This window comes from Epargyreus clarus, unplaced genomic scaffold, assembly GCF_041222505.1.
Source record: "Epargyreus clarus isolate Ecla_fem2 unplaced genomic scaffold, WU_Ecla_fem_2.2 ptg000027l, whole genome shotgun sequence".
Classification (NCBI taxonomy): Eukaryota; Metazoa; Arthropoda; class Insecta; order Lepidoptera; family Hesperiidae; genus Epargyreus; species Epargyreus clarus.
In genome coordinates this window covers 5,659,253-5,671,258 of record NW_027332234.1, presented here as the reverse complement: position 1 = coordinate 5,671,258, position 12,006 = coordinate 5,659,253, and the positions used below count along the sequence as shown (strand labels likewise).

The 12,006-nt window shown below is 33.0% G+C and overlaps 2 protein-coding genes across 3 annotated transcripts in view; both read left to right on the top strand.

The window, feature by feature from the left end:
* The window catches only part of spz3 (Spaetzle domain-containing protein 3), a 153,207-nt gene extending 147,045 nt beyond the window's left edge, over positions 1–6,162 (top strand). For both annotated transcript variants that reach the window (XM_073089055.1, XM_073089054.1), the window contains exons 4-7: positions 2,395–2,519; positions 3,264–3,464; positions 3,957–4,082; positions 4,700–6,162. In XM_073089055.1, the coding sequence (XP_072945156.1) occupies positions 2,395–2,519; positions 3,264–3,464; positions 3,957–4,082; positions 4,700–4,856 (609 nt within the window). In that variant the 3' untranslated portion in view covers positions 4,857–6,162. The remainder of the gene's footprint in view (positions 1–2,394; positions 2,520–3,263; positions 3,465–3,956; positions 4,083–4,699) is intronic.
* A 1,094-nt stretch (positions 6,163–7,256) lies between these two features.
* On the top strand, positions 7,257–11,213 carry LOC140753922 (NFU1 iron-sulfur cluster scaffold homolog, mitochondrial). Its single transcript, XM_073088764.1, has 5 exons — positions 7,257–7,438; positions 7,820–8,049; positions 9,437–9,622; positions 10,199–10,386; positions 11,010–11,213. Exons 1-5 carry the CDS (start codon positions 7,365–7,367, stop codon positions 11,139–11,141), a joined length of 810 nt encoding a protein of 269 aa, XP_072944865.1. The 5' UTR covers positions 7,257–7,364; the 3' UTR covers positions 11,142–11,213.
* The last annotated feature ends 793 nt before the right edge of the window (positions 11,214–12,006 follow it).

The following is a 12,006-nucleotide window of genomic DNA, read 5'->3' as shown; positions in this document are numbered from 1 at the left end:
GCGATCTTTACGGGAAAAGGGAGTGGTGTTAACATATTCAAGACAATCATCACACTTGTGTGTCCTTATACCATGTTATGTTCCATTAATTTGTTAATGTGTGTTATGGAGTTTCTTTCGCCGCTTCTTCTCCATAACGAAACACCTTGTGAAGTGGTGGTAGTTGTTTTGACATTCAAGTTGTTTGATTTTGATTTGAATGATATGTGATTATACAATAGAACACATGTTGCACGTCATTTATTACTCACATGTCACTTAATACGCTTGACTGGCGCTAATCAAGAAACGATTATTCGGTTGGTTGCTAAGTGCTCAGAAAACAAGTTATAATGAGGTGTGCATTTTTAATTAAGCAGGTATTACAAGACAAGGTTTCATTCATGGCGATGATTTAAAGAAATCACTTCTTTTAAATAGAAATAATTGAGTAAATACTAAATACATTAATAAACATTTTGGATATTTTCTAAATATTTATAATTTTAACTTTCATTAATCATGGTCTAAATTATGCTTCAAGGGTAGCGATGCACCTGTTGACGACATAAAACCCACTACTTTAAAAATATAGTATATGCCACTCCCACAATTTAAACGAATCCACCAACACCTCAATTAATTTAAAATCCGTCAAGATGTTTAGACTGCAGGGTGTGCCCTAGAATGAGACATACATACGCTCGACAAACATTACCCTCCGCAGTCTGGTAAAAAATGTAAATTGAATTGTTGATTTTCCCATACAAGATTATTGACGTATACGAGGCCGTGTTACACTAGATAAAAATACGTTAAACATTTTTAGGCAAATATTAGTTTATCTGTTACTAGTGCTACGGCCCGTATCTGGCACGCTCACTGTCCATGTCCATACCTCAATGTCTATAGCTAGAAGCATAACTTAATTTTTTATTGACGTGTGTATGACAAGCGTGCGCCGGCGCCATGAACGTACGCAATATAATATCAGTCAGATTTTTGTGGTTTTCCAACTACCGTAGTTAATCTAGATATAAAATATCTTGGACAAAGTAAAACTATACTATACAATCCTGCGTTGATGTGCTTACAAATGTATGTAAATGTATTTCGAGCCACGCAAGGTTATTGACACACTTCGCGTCTCAAATATAGAGAATTAGTTTTGAATTGCTAAATAACGAGCGCTTGCCAAATTAATGACCGATCCAGTTTTCCCATCTTATATATTGTGTAAGCAAGTATCATAAATCATTATATTACGAATTTTAATCTGTATAAGATCTGCATCAAGTCAATATCGTACGATTTCGCTTCAGACTCACAACAATAAAGTCCCCGTTCTGAAGCATGTTTATAAGCGGTTGCTATTTAGAATTTCAATTGCTATTATGTCTGTCGCTCGCACCGACGGCAAAGCCTGCTTCTGCAATACCTACCCACGGTATTCTCTCTGTTATATAGGTATAAATAAAATGGAAGTCAGGTCTATATGTGATTTCTAAATAACTCACATTCTTTAAGCTTAACCTGATATAACAAAATAAAAGTTTTTTTTTTACAGTTTGTCTTCGTATTGATTAGTTAACTTACACTATTGAAAAATTAAGAAAGTCACTCAAAGTTTGAAGACTTTTTTGAAATTATTATGATTCATCTTGCCCCCAGAAGGTTGTTTCTAAAGCACTTAGGAAAAAATATTAAAAAACGTGGTACGTGAGCGAAGCCGCGATATAAAGCTTCGCACTTAATATTATGAAAGAGAACCTGAGCGTGAATAATAGTTAGTTTGATGCGTCACTGTATCGCCGGACGTATCATAAGATTACTAGTTGTGTACAATGGTGTAGCCAGAATCACGTCTTTTTTACGGTAGCGGCTAACAGCCGACTTGTTTTAGATTCATTTAGATAATTAGCGCACTCTTAAGGTGCAGGACGTGTAATTAAACGAAATCCGGTAGCTAATATGGATTTATTTGGCTGGCGTCTACACGGTGTAAGTTTGTTACTTTCGTTTTCTTTGATTTTGTTTTTGTTTAAATGTGTATACTGTAGTTAAATTTTGACTTAAACTATTGTTTTTGTGAGATTATCTTGTGAATAGATAATGCGTATTACCTGTATGTGCAGTAACGTAAATTAAATTTCAATCTTTTAAAAACTGCAGCTGGTTAGTAATACAGCTAGTTTGATACATAGAAACCTGGCGTTCTGGATATTCGTAATTTTCTTAATATAATGTTTATTAGTAATAACATAGTCTGATTTTAAAATATCACACAGTTGTTAACATCAGATCTCATAAGATCAATAGGTTTCTTCATTTTTTGTATGAAATATCTTGAATGGAGTTTGTATAGGATTTGCGGTGTTGCGAAATTTACCTTATCGTCTTTGTTTTATTTCACAGATCTTGTGGACAGCGCTGTCGTTGGCTTTGGGCTACGAGCTCCAAGGTCAAATTATCAGGGGAGTGCCTTGTGTCAAGCGAAACTTTCAATTGTATTGTCCAACAGCCGGCAATACCTATCCTTTGTAAGTATTATGTCACGTCATGTAATTGAACTTAAGTAATTTTATATTATAGGTGTTAAGAGGATATATTGATATAATGGAGGAAGGTGTTAGGGAGTCCGGTCCGCCCTGCCTCAGTAACATGGCCCCAAACAAAAGAATAAAAAAATATGCCAAGGGAAGGGAAAATAGATTGGTTCGAAGAACTAAAAGTCGTAAGTAATTACGTACCTATAATGTTACATTTTTTTACCTCATGGCAGTCATGTCCTGGTTGTTTTATCAGTAAATTCAATCATAGTGTCTTTACTCGTTACGCAGTAATTTTTTTACTAACCGGTAGGTATTGACGTTTAGTTTTAATCTATTTTGCATTACAAGAGTAGGCACGAGTAGGTACCTAACTAAGTAAAGTTAAATGTTGACCGTCGGTTATTACGTTATAATTTAAAACAGGTATTATCTTCGTTTTTTTTAGGTATTTAAATAAAAATTAAAGCAACAAATAAATCAACTGATTTAAGGTGGTATCTACAGTTCATTGACATCTTTCAACGACTGTAATTATGTTTATAATTCTACCGGAGCCTACAGCAGATGCGTTACTAACCTTAGAACTAATTTGAAACACCTCATATTAGTATTACTTTGAAACACAGCAGCATTATTATACTGTTATAAGCCAAACGAAGTTTTTCTACCAACAATTTTCGTATGTATACTCGTATCTATAAAAAACTAACATCGCTATACTATGTTTTCCAGAGACAAAATCGAGACGTTCATAGATGAAAACAAGGCTTTAATAAAACGGATGTACGGTTCGTTCACGACCCCCGGCGGGAGCAGGGTGCGGCGCGCGCCGGGGGTACCGGACATGCACACGGGGGATTCGTACTTCCGCCATGTGAGGCAAGCGTCGAAACCACCTCTACCGGACGCGCAGTCTGTTAATAATACTGGCAGGTGAGTTATGTCAGCTCTACATTGGTATTTTAATGAAAAGGTTTAGGAGAAGGAGCGTAGTTCATGGTTAGAAAGACAGTTAGAAGGACAGAAAATTAAAAAACTAGTCTTTAAAGCTAATCATATAAAATTTATTATATTATTTCTTAATATATTGAAGGTGTCCCATTCCTATGCATAGGCTTCTTCTTGTAACGATGCCGTATTCTTTCACGCAGACTTATTACGGATTGGCCTATACACGCCTTGAGGTTTATTTTACAGAACTTTATTCACGATGTTTTTCCTTCATCATTAATGCAAATGACAATTAATATTTAATGACTTTTACACTCATAACATCGTACAACCAAATGTCTGGGAATTCAATCCGGAGCCTCGGGGTGTAAGGCCGATTTCAAACCACTGAACTATCACTATTTGTTGTTAATTAATAAGTACAATAAAATAAATTACCTAAATAAACTTATAATAAATCACTGCTGTTTTCAGAATAGACGCGTGCGAAAGCAAAACTGAAATAATGACGCCGTACTGGGCGCTGAACTCGGCGAGGAAGCTGCGCGCCATCGTCAACACCATGCATTTCGAGCAAGCCATACATCAGGAGGTTTGCAGGTAATAAATTGGGTACATTCACTTGTGGTTCGATCAAGGCGGGACCTCTGTATATTTATGAAAAACTGAAAAAAAGGTTGAACGATGAACCGATTAAATATTTACCGTATTCTTCATAAGACCAGCTGACCTCCACAAAACATATTTTTTCATAATAATTATTTTTTTAGTATTATTAAATTAGAAGTTACTTTCTTTAGTAGTCATATTTTTTCCATATACCTAAGTTGTTTAGAAAATTCCTGGAGATAAGTGAAGCTGCAAAAATCGTGTTTATCACAATATTATATTGCAGTATGTTAAACAAGAAAAAACGATTTTTTGTAAGAATTTGGTCAAAATTGATGCCATATTTTTAAAAGTTACCATGTTTTGGTATTGCAATCATAAGCTTGAGACGGAACCTATAAACGTTCAAATTACTAAAACACAAACCGAAACTTTAATATTATTTATAATTGTGCCACGTAATAAAATTATTATTACAAAAATACCTACCAATCGCTATGAAGTCTACTTACTCATTTATTACTACCAATATCATAGATAAAATAGTAGCCAGACATCTATAATAGCACTCATACGATAAGCTAATAATTATCGTGTTTTATTTTCAGCAAGAAATCAACTTCGCGGTGTTCCGGCGATTGTGGATGCGAGCAGAAATACAAATGGCACCGACTACTGGCCTATGACCCCAACGACGATTGCGCCGGCATATTCATGGACTGGTTTTTATTCCCATCGTGTTGTGTCTGTCGATGCAATCCATAATTTAAATACCGATGTAATATGCGTGTTGCAAAAATTAGCGATTATTCTTGTAGATGCGCTCGCTATTGGCGTAACATAAAATGGGGTTCATATAATTTTCAAATGGGCTCTCAATAACTCTATTTTTCTTTATCAAACTTTATCATCACCACGGAAAGTAAAAGTAGATACTTAGAGGGCGCCTTGGGCACCTTTTAAGCTGTGGCCCTTATTTTTTTGCCAAACTTACAACTGTTATTACAGCACTGAATCTCAGATAATAACATAAAACAATGTCTTTCGTTGCAAGTGCAATATTAATATCATTGTTCCATCGTATCCTTGTAAAGAATCATGTGTTATTGTCTCGATTACGTTATCATAATGTTAATATTCGTTAGTTAATGCATGCAGCGCTATTTTCCTATAAATTAAGATGTAGGTATATCGAATCACGTGCTGTATTCACCTTCTATGTACTTAGTGCTATACTTATTTTAGTTATAACGAAATATTGAAGATATCAAGTCATCGGATTGTTAAGAATATTGCACAACGAATAACTGGAATAATAACTATTAACTGGTATTGAGCAATTAATTTAAATGACAGAAACATTTATTTTTATATAGACGAATAATTACAATTACTTATATGCACTGTCTATAAAATAGAAATAAATAGTCGGTATTGTGAATCATTTCATTCCAATCCCTAGACTTAATTTAAATACTTAATATAAATGTTCAGTTTGAGGCATACATATAGTCTAAGCTCTTTATTCGCGGGTCCATTGATTGTTTGTTGTTAATTTGTGATTTGGTCATAACAATTAATCGTCTAAGGAAAACTATTTTATACATTTGGAATATTTCATAAGTAGGTTTACATAATTTGTGTTTATATCGACCGCAAATAAAAAGCTTTACAATATAGGTACATGAGCGCTTATAAAGTTTATTATTTTAATGATTACTGCTTCTTACTTGTTGGCTATTACATTTAAGAATGTTTTAAATATAAATTTGTGTACTTATTAATAAATAAATAATTATGAATATAAATTAGTACCTTTAAGTACTTACTATTTTTATTTGTACATAATTTTATTATTATAGAAATGACATAAAATATGTATTTTATCCTTTTTATCAGTAATTAATACCTAGTAATTTGTGAAGTTAATTCATAATTATACTTTTCAGATTAGCCATAACTTGATTGAAAACCATTAAAATTGTATCTACACTACATGTAAACCCGTTGCCTATGTAAATTTGGATATAAAATACTTACTGTAATAAAGTTCTCATATTCAAAATACAAACTTTATTTTATTTATCTTTGCCTTCACGACCACGAGAACACTTCTGTGTCCAATTTCATGCAAAAATAGATACACGCCGCTTACCGAAGAATAGGCGCAAATAAGGCGATAGTTCCAAATTACTTATTCGGGCGTATTCGGTATTCGCGAAGAATATTCTGTACTATTGCTTGATTGTTCGTACTATACCTACTCTTTAGTGCGTGATCGGTAAGGACATTACTTAATAAGCCATGAAGTCCTTACCTATAGTAATAAGGTTACCTATAGTAATATAGTAATAAGGTCCAGTAGGTAAATCCGGACATGGCTAACATGACGCAAGAACTGTTTTCGTAAGGGTTTTGAACTTTGAACCCCTTTTTTTACGAGAGGGAAACCTTAAAAAGGTACCCGACGTTATGGGAGTGACGCCGGGTTATGTGGGACTTTTATCGCACTAAAACCCCCCCGGTGGCCGTCCTCGGCGCTGCGTAGAGGACTCCGGGATCTCCAGAGGAACGCAACCGGAGTCCTCTTAGCGCACAGCCTGGTCGAGCTCCGCCCAGGTGAGCTTGTCGTTCGCCACACCGTCTGGTGTGTACAACGGTATGCGACCTCACATACAGCCGTCCTTCCAGGGGTCGCTGACGGGCGGTTCGAGCTCCCACTCTTGCCACCCGCAACCCCGGAAGCCCCCTTTTAGTCGCTTCTTACGACAGGCAGGAGATACCGTAGTCCTATTCTACTCCCAGAACTACAGGGACGCAACTTTGAACCCCTACAAAACTGAATGCCAATGTCTATAAGGGCATTTAACTATAAATTAATGTTAGTAAAAATCTATATAGCTTTAATTTTGTATTGACCAGGCCAGGCGGATAGCCTATATTGCATTGGCTATAAGAGTCTCCGCTTTCCCACTTGATACTGTCGCCATAATTCATTACAACAACAGTCAGCAGCCAAGATCAAGCTGTTAACAGACGTTCATTCGTGTGAACGCTCTTTATAATATTAAATCCATTAAAAATAAAGGCCAAATAGAGGGAATCCGATGCTTCTACACTCAGTTTACAAAATGACATTGTCAACTGTCATTTGACATCTTTGATTTGTACAATCAATTATTCTTAAACGTCAAAACATTTTCATTTCTTCGTTTGCGGGCAAATTATTTCACATATAACTACGTCTTATTTAGTGTTAGTTAATAAGAAAATATGCTTCGAAATCCTATACGATACCTTCGAGTAGGGAATCAGTGCTCACGTATTTGCGCGTCAACATTGCACAGGTATTAATATTGATTGACTTACAATTGTCGGTTAAAAATTTAGACAATTTATTGGATAATAATAACGTTATATACAATATTGGAAACAATAAAATTAAATACTAATTAAACAAAAAAAAAAAACAAATTATATACTAATAGAAACTTATTTACAAAATGTACATATATACAAAAACGAAATACAAAAATATAAAAACATAAAAACTACCATAAAAAATGATCACCATCGCTGTCCTTGGGCAAGGTACCCAAGATGCTGGCAGCATTTCCTCTTACAATTACAATTACAATTATACAATTACAACTTATTATTATTACAACTTACAATTTATTATTTGAACGTCGCACTATAAGAATATATCGTTAAGTTTTATTCTTCAGGTACAATGATGTCAAACAATTTAGCGGGCTGTCGCAAATGCAGCCAGAGTATGTTAAATCGCTTAAAAAGAGGCCACTGTTAAATACTTGCAATTGTCGCACAATGTTTGTTCAAACCCAAGAAACGCCGAACCCGAACAGTTTGAAGTTCTTGCCGGGGACCAAAGTACTGGAACCTGGACAAACTTTGGATTTTCCAAATATAGGTGCCGCCCAATGCAGCCCTTTAGGTAAGGTTTCGTTTGGAGGCAAATTATTTATTATAATTTCTATTTTGATTTGAAAGAAATGCTGTTTATTGATTTTTATGATTAATGAACTTTTCATGGAGTCGGTGTGCTTGAAAGAATAATATATAGTATTGTACCAGTCTAACAAGATAAAATAAAGCATTTTGATGAATTATGTAATGTTTCATGTGATGACAAACTAAAATTTATAACACATTTTCCTTAGATTTAAGCTTGCTGCAGTAAATCTAAGAAAAGTAAATATAAGATGTTTTGTAGCACTCTGTGACCTAAACCCGCATTTATCTTTATCTTGGCTTGGCTTTATCAAGTTTTATTGTTTGTTTTGACTGTGTATTTTCGCTACACATCATAGTAGGAGATATTTAAATCAGGAATCATTATCAAAATTAGCCATAATACTACTTCAGTAGAATTTCGACTAGGCGACCTATTTGTTGTCGTATTTGTGGCATTCGGATTATCGAAAATTTGGATAATTGAGTTTATGAAGAAAAACTATTTAAACCGATTTAGGAAGGTAATGTTTTTCGATTATATGTTTGTTACGTATGTATTTTTAATTCTTTGGCAAACTCAAACGACTTCACTAATTTTGACATATGATGTGTCGTTGGATTCGTCTAAATTGTGGAGATATCAGACATAGGCTATATTTTTAGCAATCGGGTTTTTGTTTTTTATAGTAACTTTTTAGTTGTGATTTGGCAACTTTCCGGAATTTAAATGCAAATGTCACACAAAATGTGGCTGATTTGCAAGGGTTATTACAAAGTTACTTGTTCACGTTTGTCAATCCGAATAATCGCAAATACTTATAACTGAGGTCTGGATAATCGATTTTCTACTGTATCACTAGTATTAGTCATGTATATTATGTGATTACATTATGTGATTGCTTATCATATGTTTCTTTAATACGTTTAGGTGGAGTTCCCATTATAAGTCATTGGTCTAGACGGCTGTATGTAGCCTAAATGGCTTGATAGATTTCGACGTATGTGTGGTGTTAGATTTGTCTTTATCACTAGAGCAGAATAATTACTAAATTTTCTAAATCAAGACTTCTTCACATCAAATTTCAATGGTTTTGTTTGTGTCACATTTTTATTGTTTTATTAATTCATAATTTTTAGCTTCAATCATTCATAAGTTTCAAAATAATTATCATATTTTTTCATATTACTTCACAAGTATAAGCGGGTTTATGTCACACGAGCTATAAAATAGTATACAATACTTGTGACATAAGTAGCCTATTATGTGCACGGCGTTTAGCACTTCACGCCGTGCAAAAATAGGCCACTTTGGCCACGCGTATCGTAATGTACTATTCTATCTTTTAAAACAAATTTTATGTTTTCAGCAAAAATGTTATTTCGCATTGAAGGAGTGAAAGCAGTCTTTTTTGGTTCAGACTTTATCACAGTCACCAAACAGGATGATGATGTTGAATGGAGATTGTTGAAACCAGACATATTTGCAACAATTATGGATTTTTTTGCTAGTGGATTACCAATTGTGACTGATGCAAAACCTTCTGGAGATACGCGTAAGACTTTTACATACTGTTAAGCCTTTTCAAGTAGTACATTAAAAAAACATTTTATCATGATGCAAACATTATCCATCATTGTAATAAATATAATTAGAATAACATTATCTACATTGTTAACAAAATATGTCTTGACTGTTGGTTGTAGGTAATTCTATACATTGGATCTTGTAAGACCTACATTCACAAATAAAGAGATTTGATTTGATTTGATAGAGTCAAATCTTGAAATTATTCTAAGGATGACTCAGTATTAGATAACAATTATTTACTACAAACATTCAAAATACACTATATTCATCTATAATATTATTATATGATATGTGTATTTTAACTAATTTAATTTATTGATTAAAAATGATTGATTTTATTAGTGATAAATATTATCATTATAATAAGAATTAATTAATATCTCTTTTGTACTTTTGTAGAGTTGTACCACTTTATTTGCTCCTGTAATAATTTTGAGGCATAACATTTCATTTTTATTAGCAATTAGTTAAAAATGTTTTTTAAAAGCTCATTTCCCCTATTTTACACTGATTGTATTTTATTAAACTTTGGTTACTACAGAAATTCACGAAGACGATGATGAAATAGTTCAAATGATAAAAGAGCTCTTGGACACTAGAATCAGGCCGACCGTGCAAGAAGATGGTGGTGATGTACTGTTTGTAGATTTTAAGGATGGAGTCCTCAGGCTGAAGATGCAAGGGTCTTGCTCTTCTTGCCCAAGCTCCATCGTCACATTGAAGAATGGAGTATGTATTGTCTTTTATTAAACAGTAACTGATTGTTAGAAGAAAAGTGTTCCTAAATTATTAAAACTATTTTTTTAAGAAAGGCACAATATTTCACCAAAAATGACAATATTCCACCTCAATTATGGCAAAACTGATGAAAATATATGTGTTGTATATATATTACTTATACTACATACTTGTATGAAACCCATACTATGCTAAATTATAATGAAGTTGTAGTTTTTTTCTTTACCGAAAAATACTACTATAATCATAGATTAGTAAAGATTACTCACTCCTAACAAGAAAATGTACCCAGTTTTGAGAATTGAAACAGTTGCGTAAAAAATTTTTGCCACATCTCCGTGCTAAAATGTCCCTAAAATATTTGAAATTATTATTATAAATTATTTAATTATCATGAAAATTACGCAGTATTATTTATTTATTCGTAAATTTTCTCTAAAAATGTTTTTATTTGTCAAGAATTTAAAAAAAGAACTTACTATAATAAGCATTTTGCGGCTTCATTCAATTTCAAGGCGGGGAAGTATCTTTACTAATCTATGACTATAATACACTATTTTGAATGCAATGTGAATGAAATGTCTTATTTTAAAATACATAAAAACTCCTTACAGGTACAAAATATGATGCAGTTTTACATCCCAGAAGTGTTAGCTGTTGAGCAAATTGACGATGAAGGTGACAAATTGAGTGAAAAAATCTTCAAAGAATTTGAACAACTGAAAGCAAAAGAAAAAAAGGAATGAAGTACAATAATCAATTTGTGATAAGAATCATCAATTAATATAGCTATAGATATTAAAATGTATATCTTATTTTATTATTTTTTTATTTCAATATAATGTAAAATATGTATTGTAGATCTTAAATATCAGACACATACTATGAAATAAAATTGGAAAATCATTGATATACAAGTAGTTTTTTTGTCGCTCTGACTCTTAGTAGGACAGCAACCAGCAATTTAAAAAAACAGTTTAAATCATAGATTAGTAAAGGTTTAAATCTTATTTACTTTGTCTGCTTGTAGGTTTTACTTAAAAATTTTCGCGGGAGCATTTCATACTGATACAGATAATTTAGTGTAATATATATCTTATATATAAAATTCTCGTGTCACAATGTCAGTTACCGTATTCCTCTGAAACGGCTTTACCAATTTTCACCAAATTTTGTATGCATATTCAGTAGGTCTGAGAATCGGCTACTATCTATTTTTCATACCCCTAAGTGATAAGGGTTGTTCACCCTTAACATTTTTTTATTTATATGGCAATACAAATAGAATAAAAAGATTAAAAAAACACAAATTTGCACAGACAACGTACAGCAATGAATATAAGCAACTCTACGCCGCAGAGTATAAATACACGGGTCAGGAAAAATATGACAGTGAGTTAGTCGTAGAACCAAAGCTAAAACTTGGTCGTACCAATGGGCTAATTATTGACACTTTTTTATTAAACAGGTTCAATATTTCAAAATTTTAATTTTGTTTTCTTAGACCGATGAAATCGCTGTCGATCATGATGTGCCTGATCAATTTTAACATCAGACGCAAGTTTTGTAATTTCTTAAACAGTATAACAATGACAGTTGTTTCGCATTGTA

Coding starts and splice junctions, on each gene's coding strand:
- LOC140753922 (XM_073088764.1), top strand. CDS start 7,365: ATGCTTCGAAATCCTATACGATACCTTCGAGTAGGGAATCAGTGCTCA. Junction 8,050..9,436: donor CGCCCAATGCAGCCCTTTAG/GTAAGGTTTCGT, acceptor TTATGTTTTCAG/CAAAAATGTTATTTCGCATT. Junction 9,623..10,198: donor AAAACCTTCTGGAGATACGC/GTAAGACTTTTA, acceptor TGGTTACTACAG/AAATTCACGAAGACGATGAT.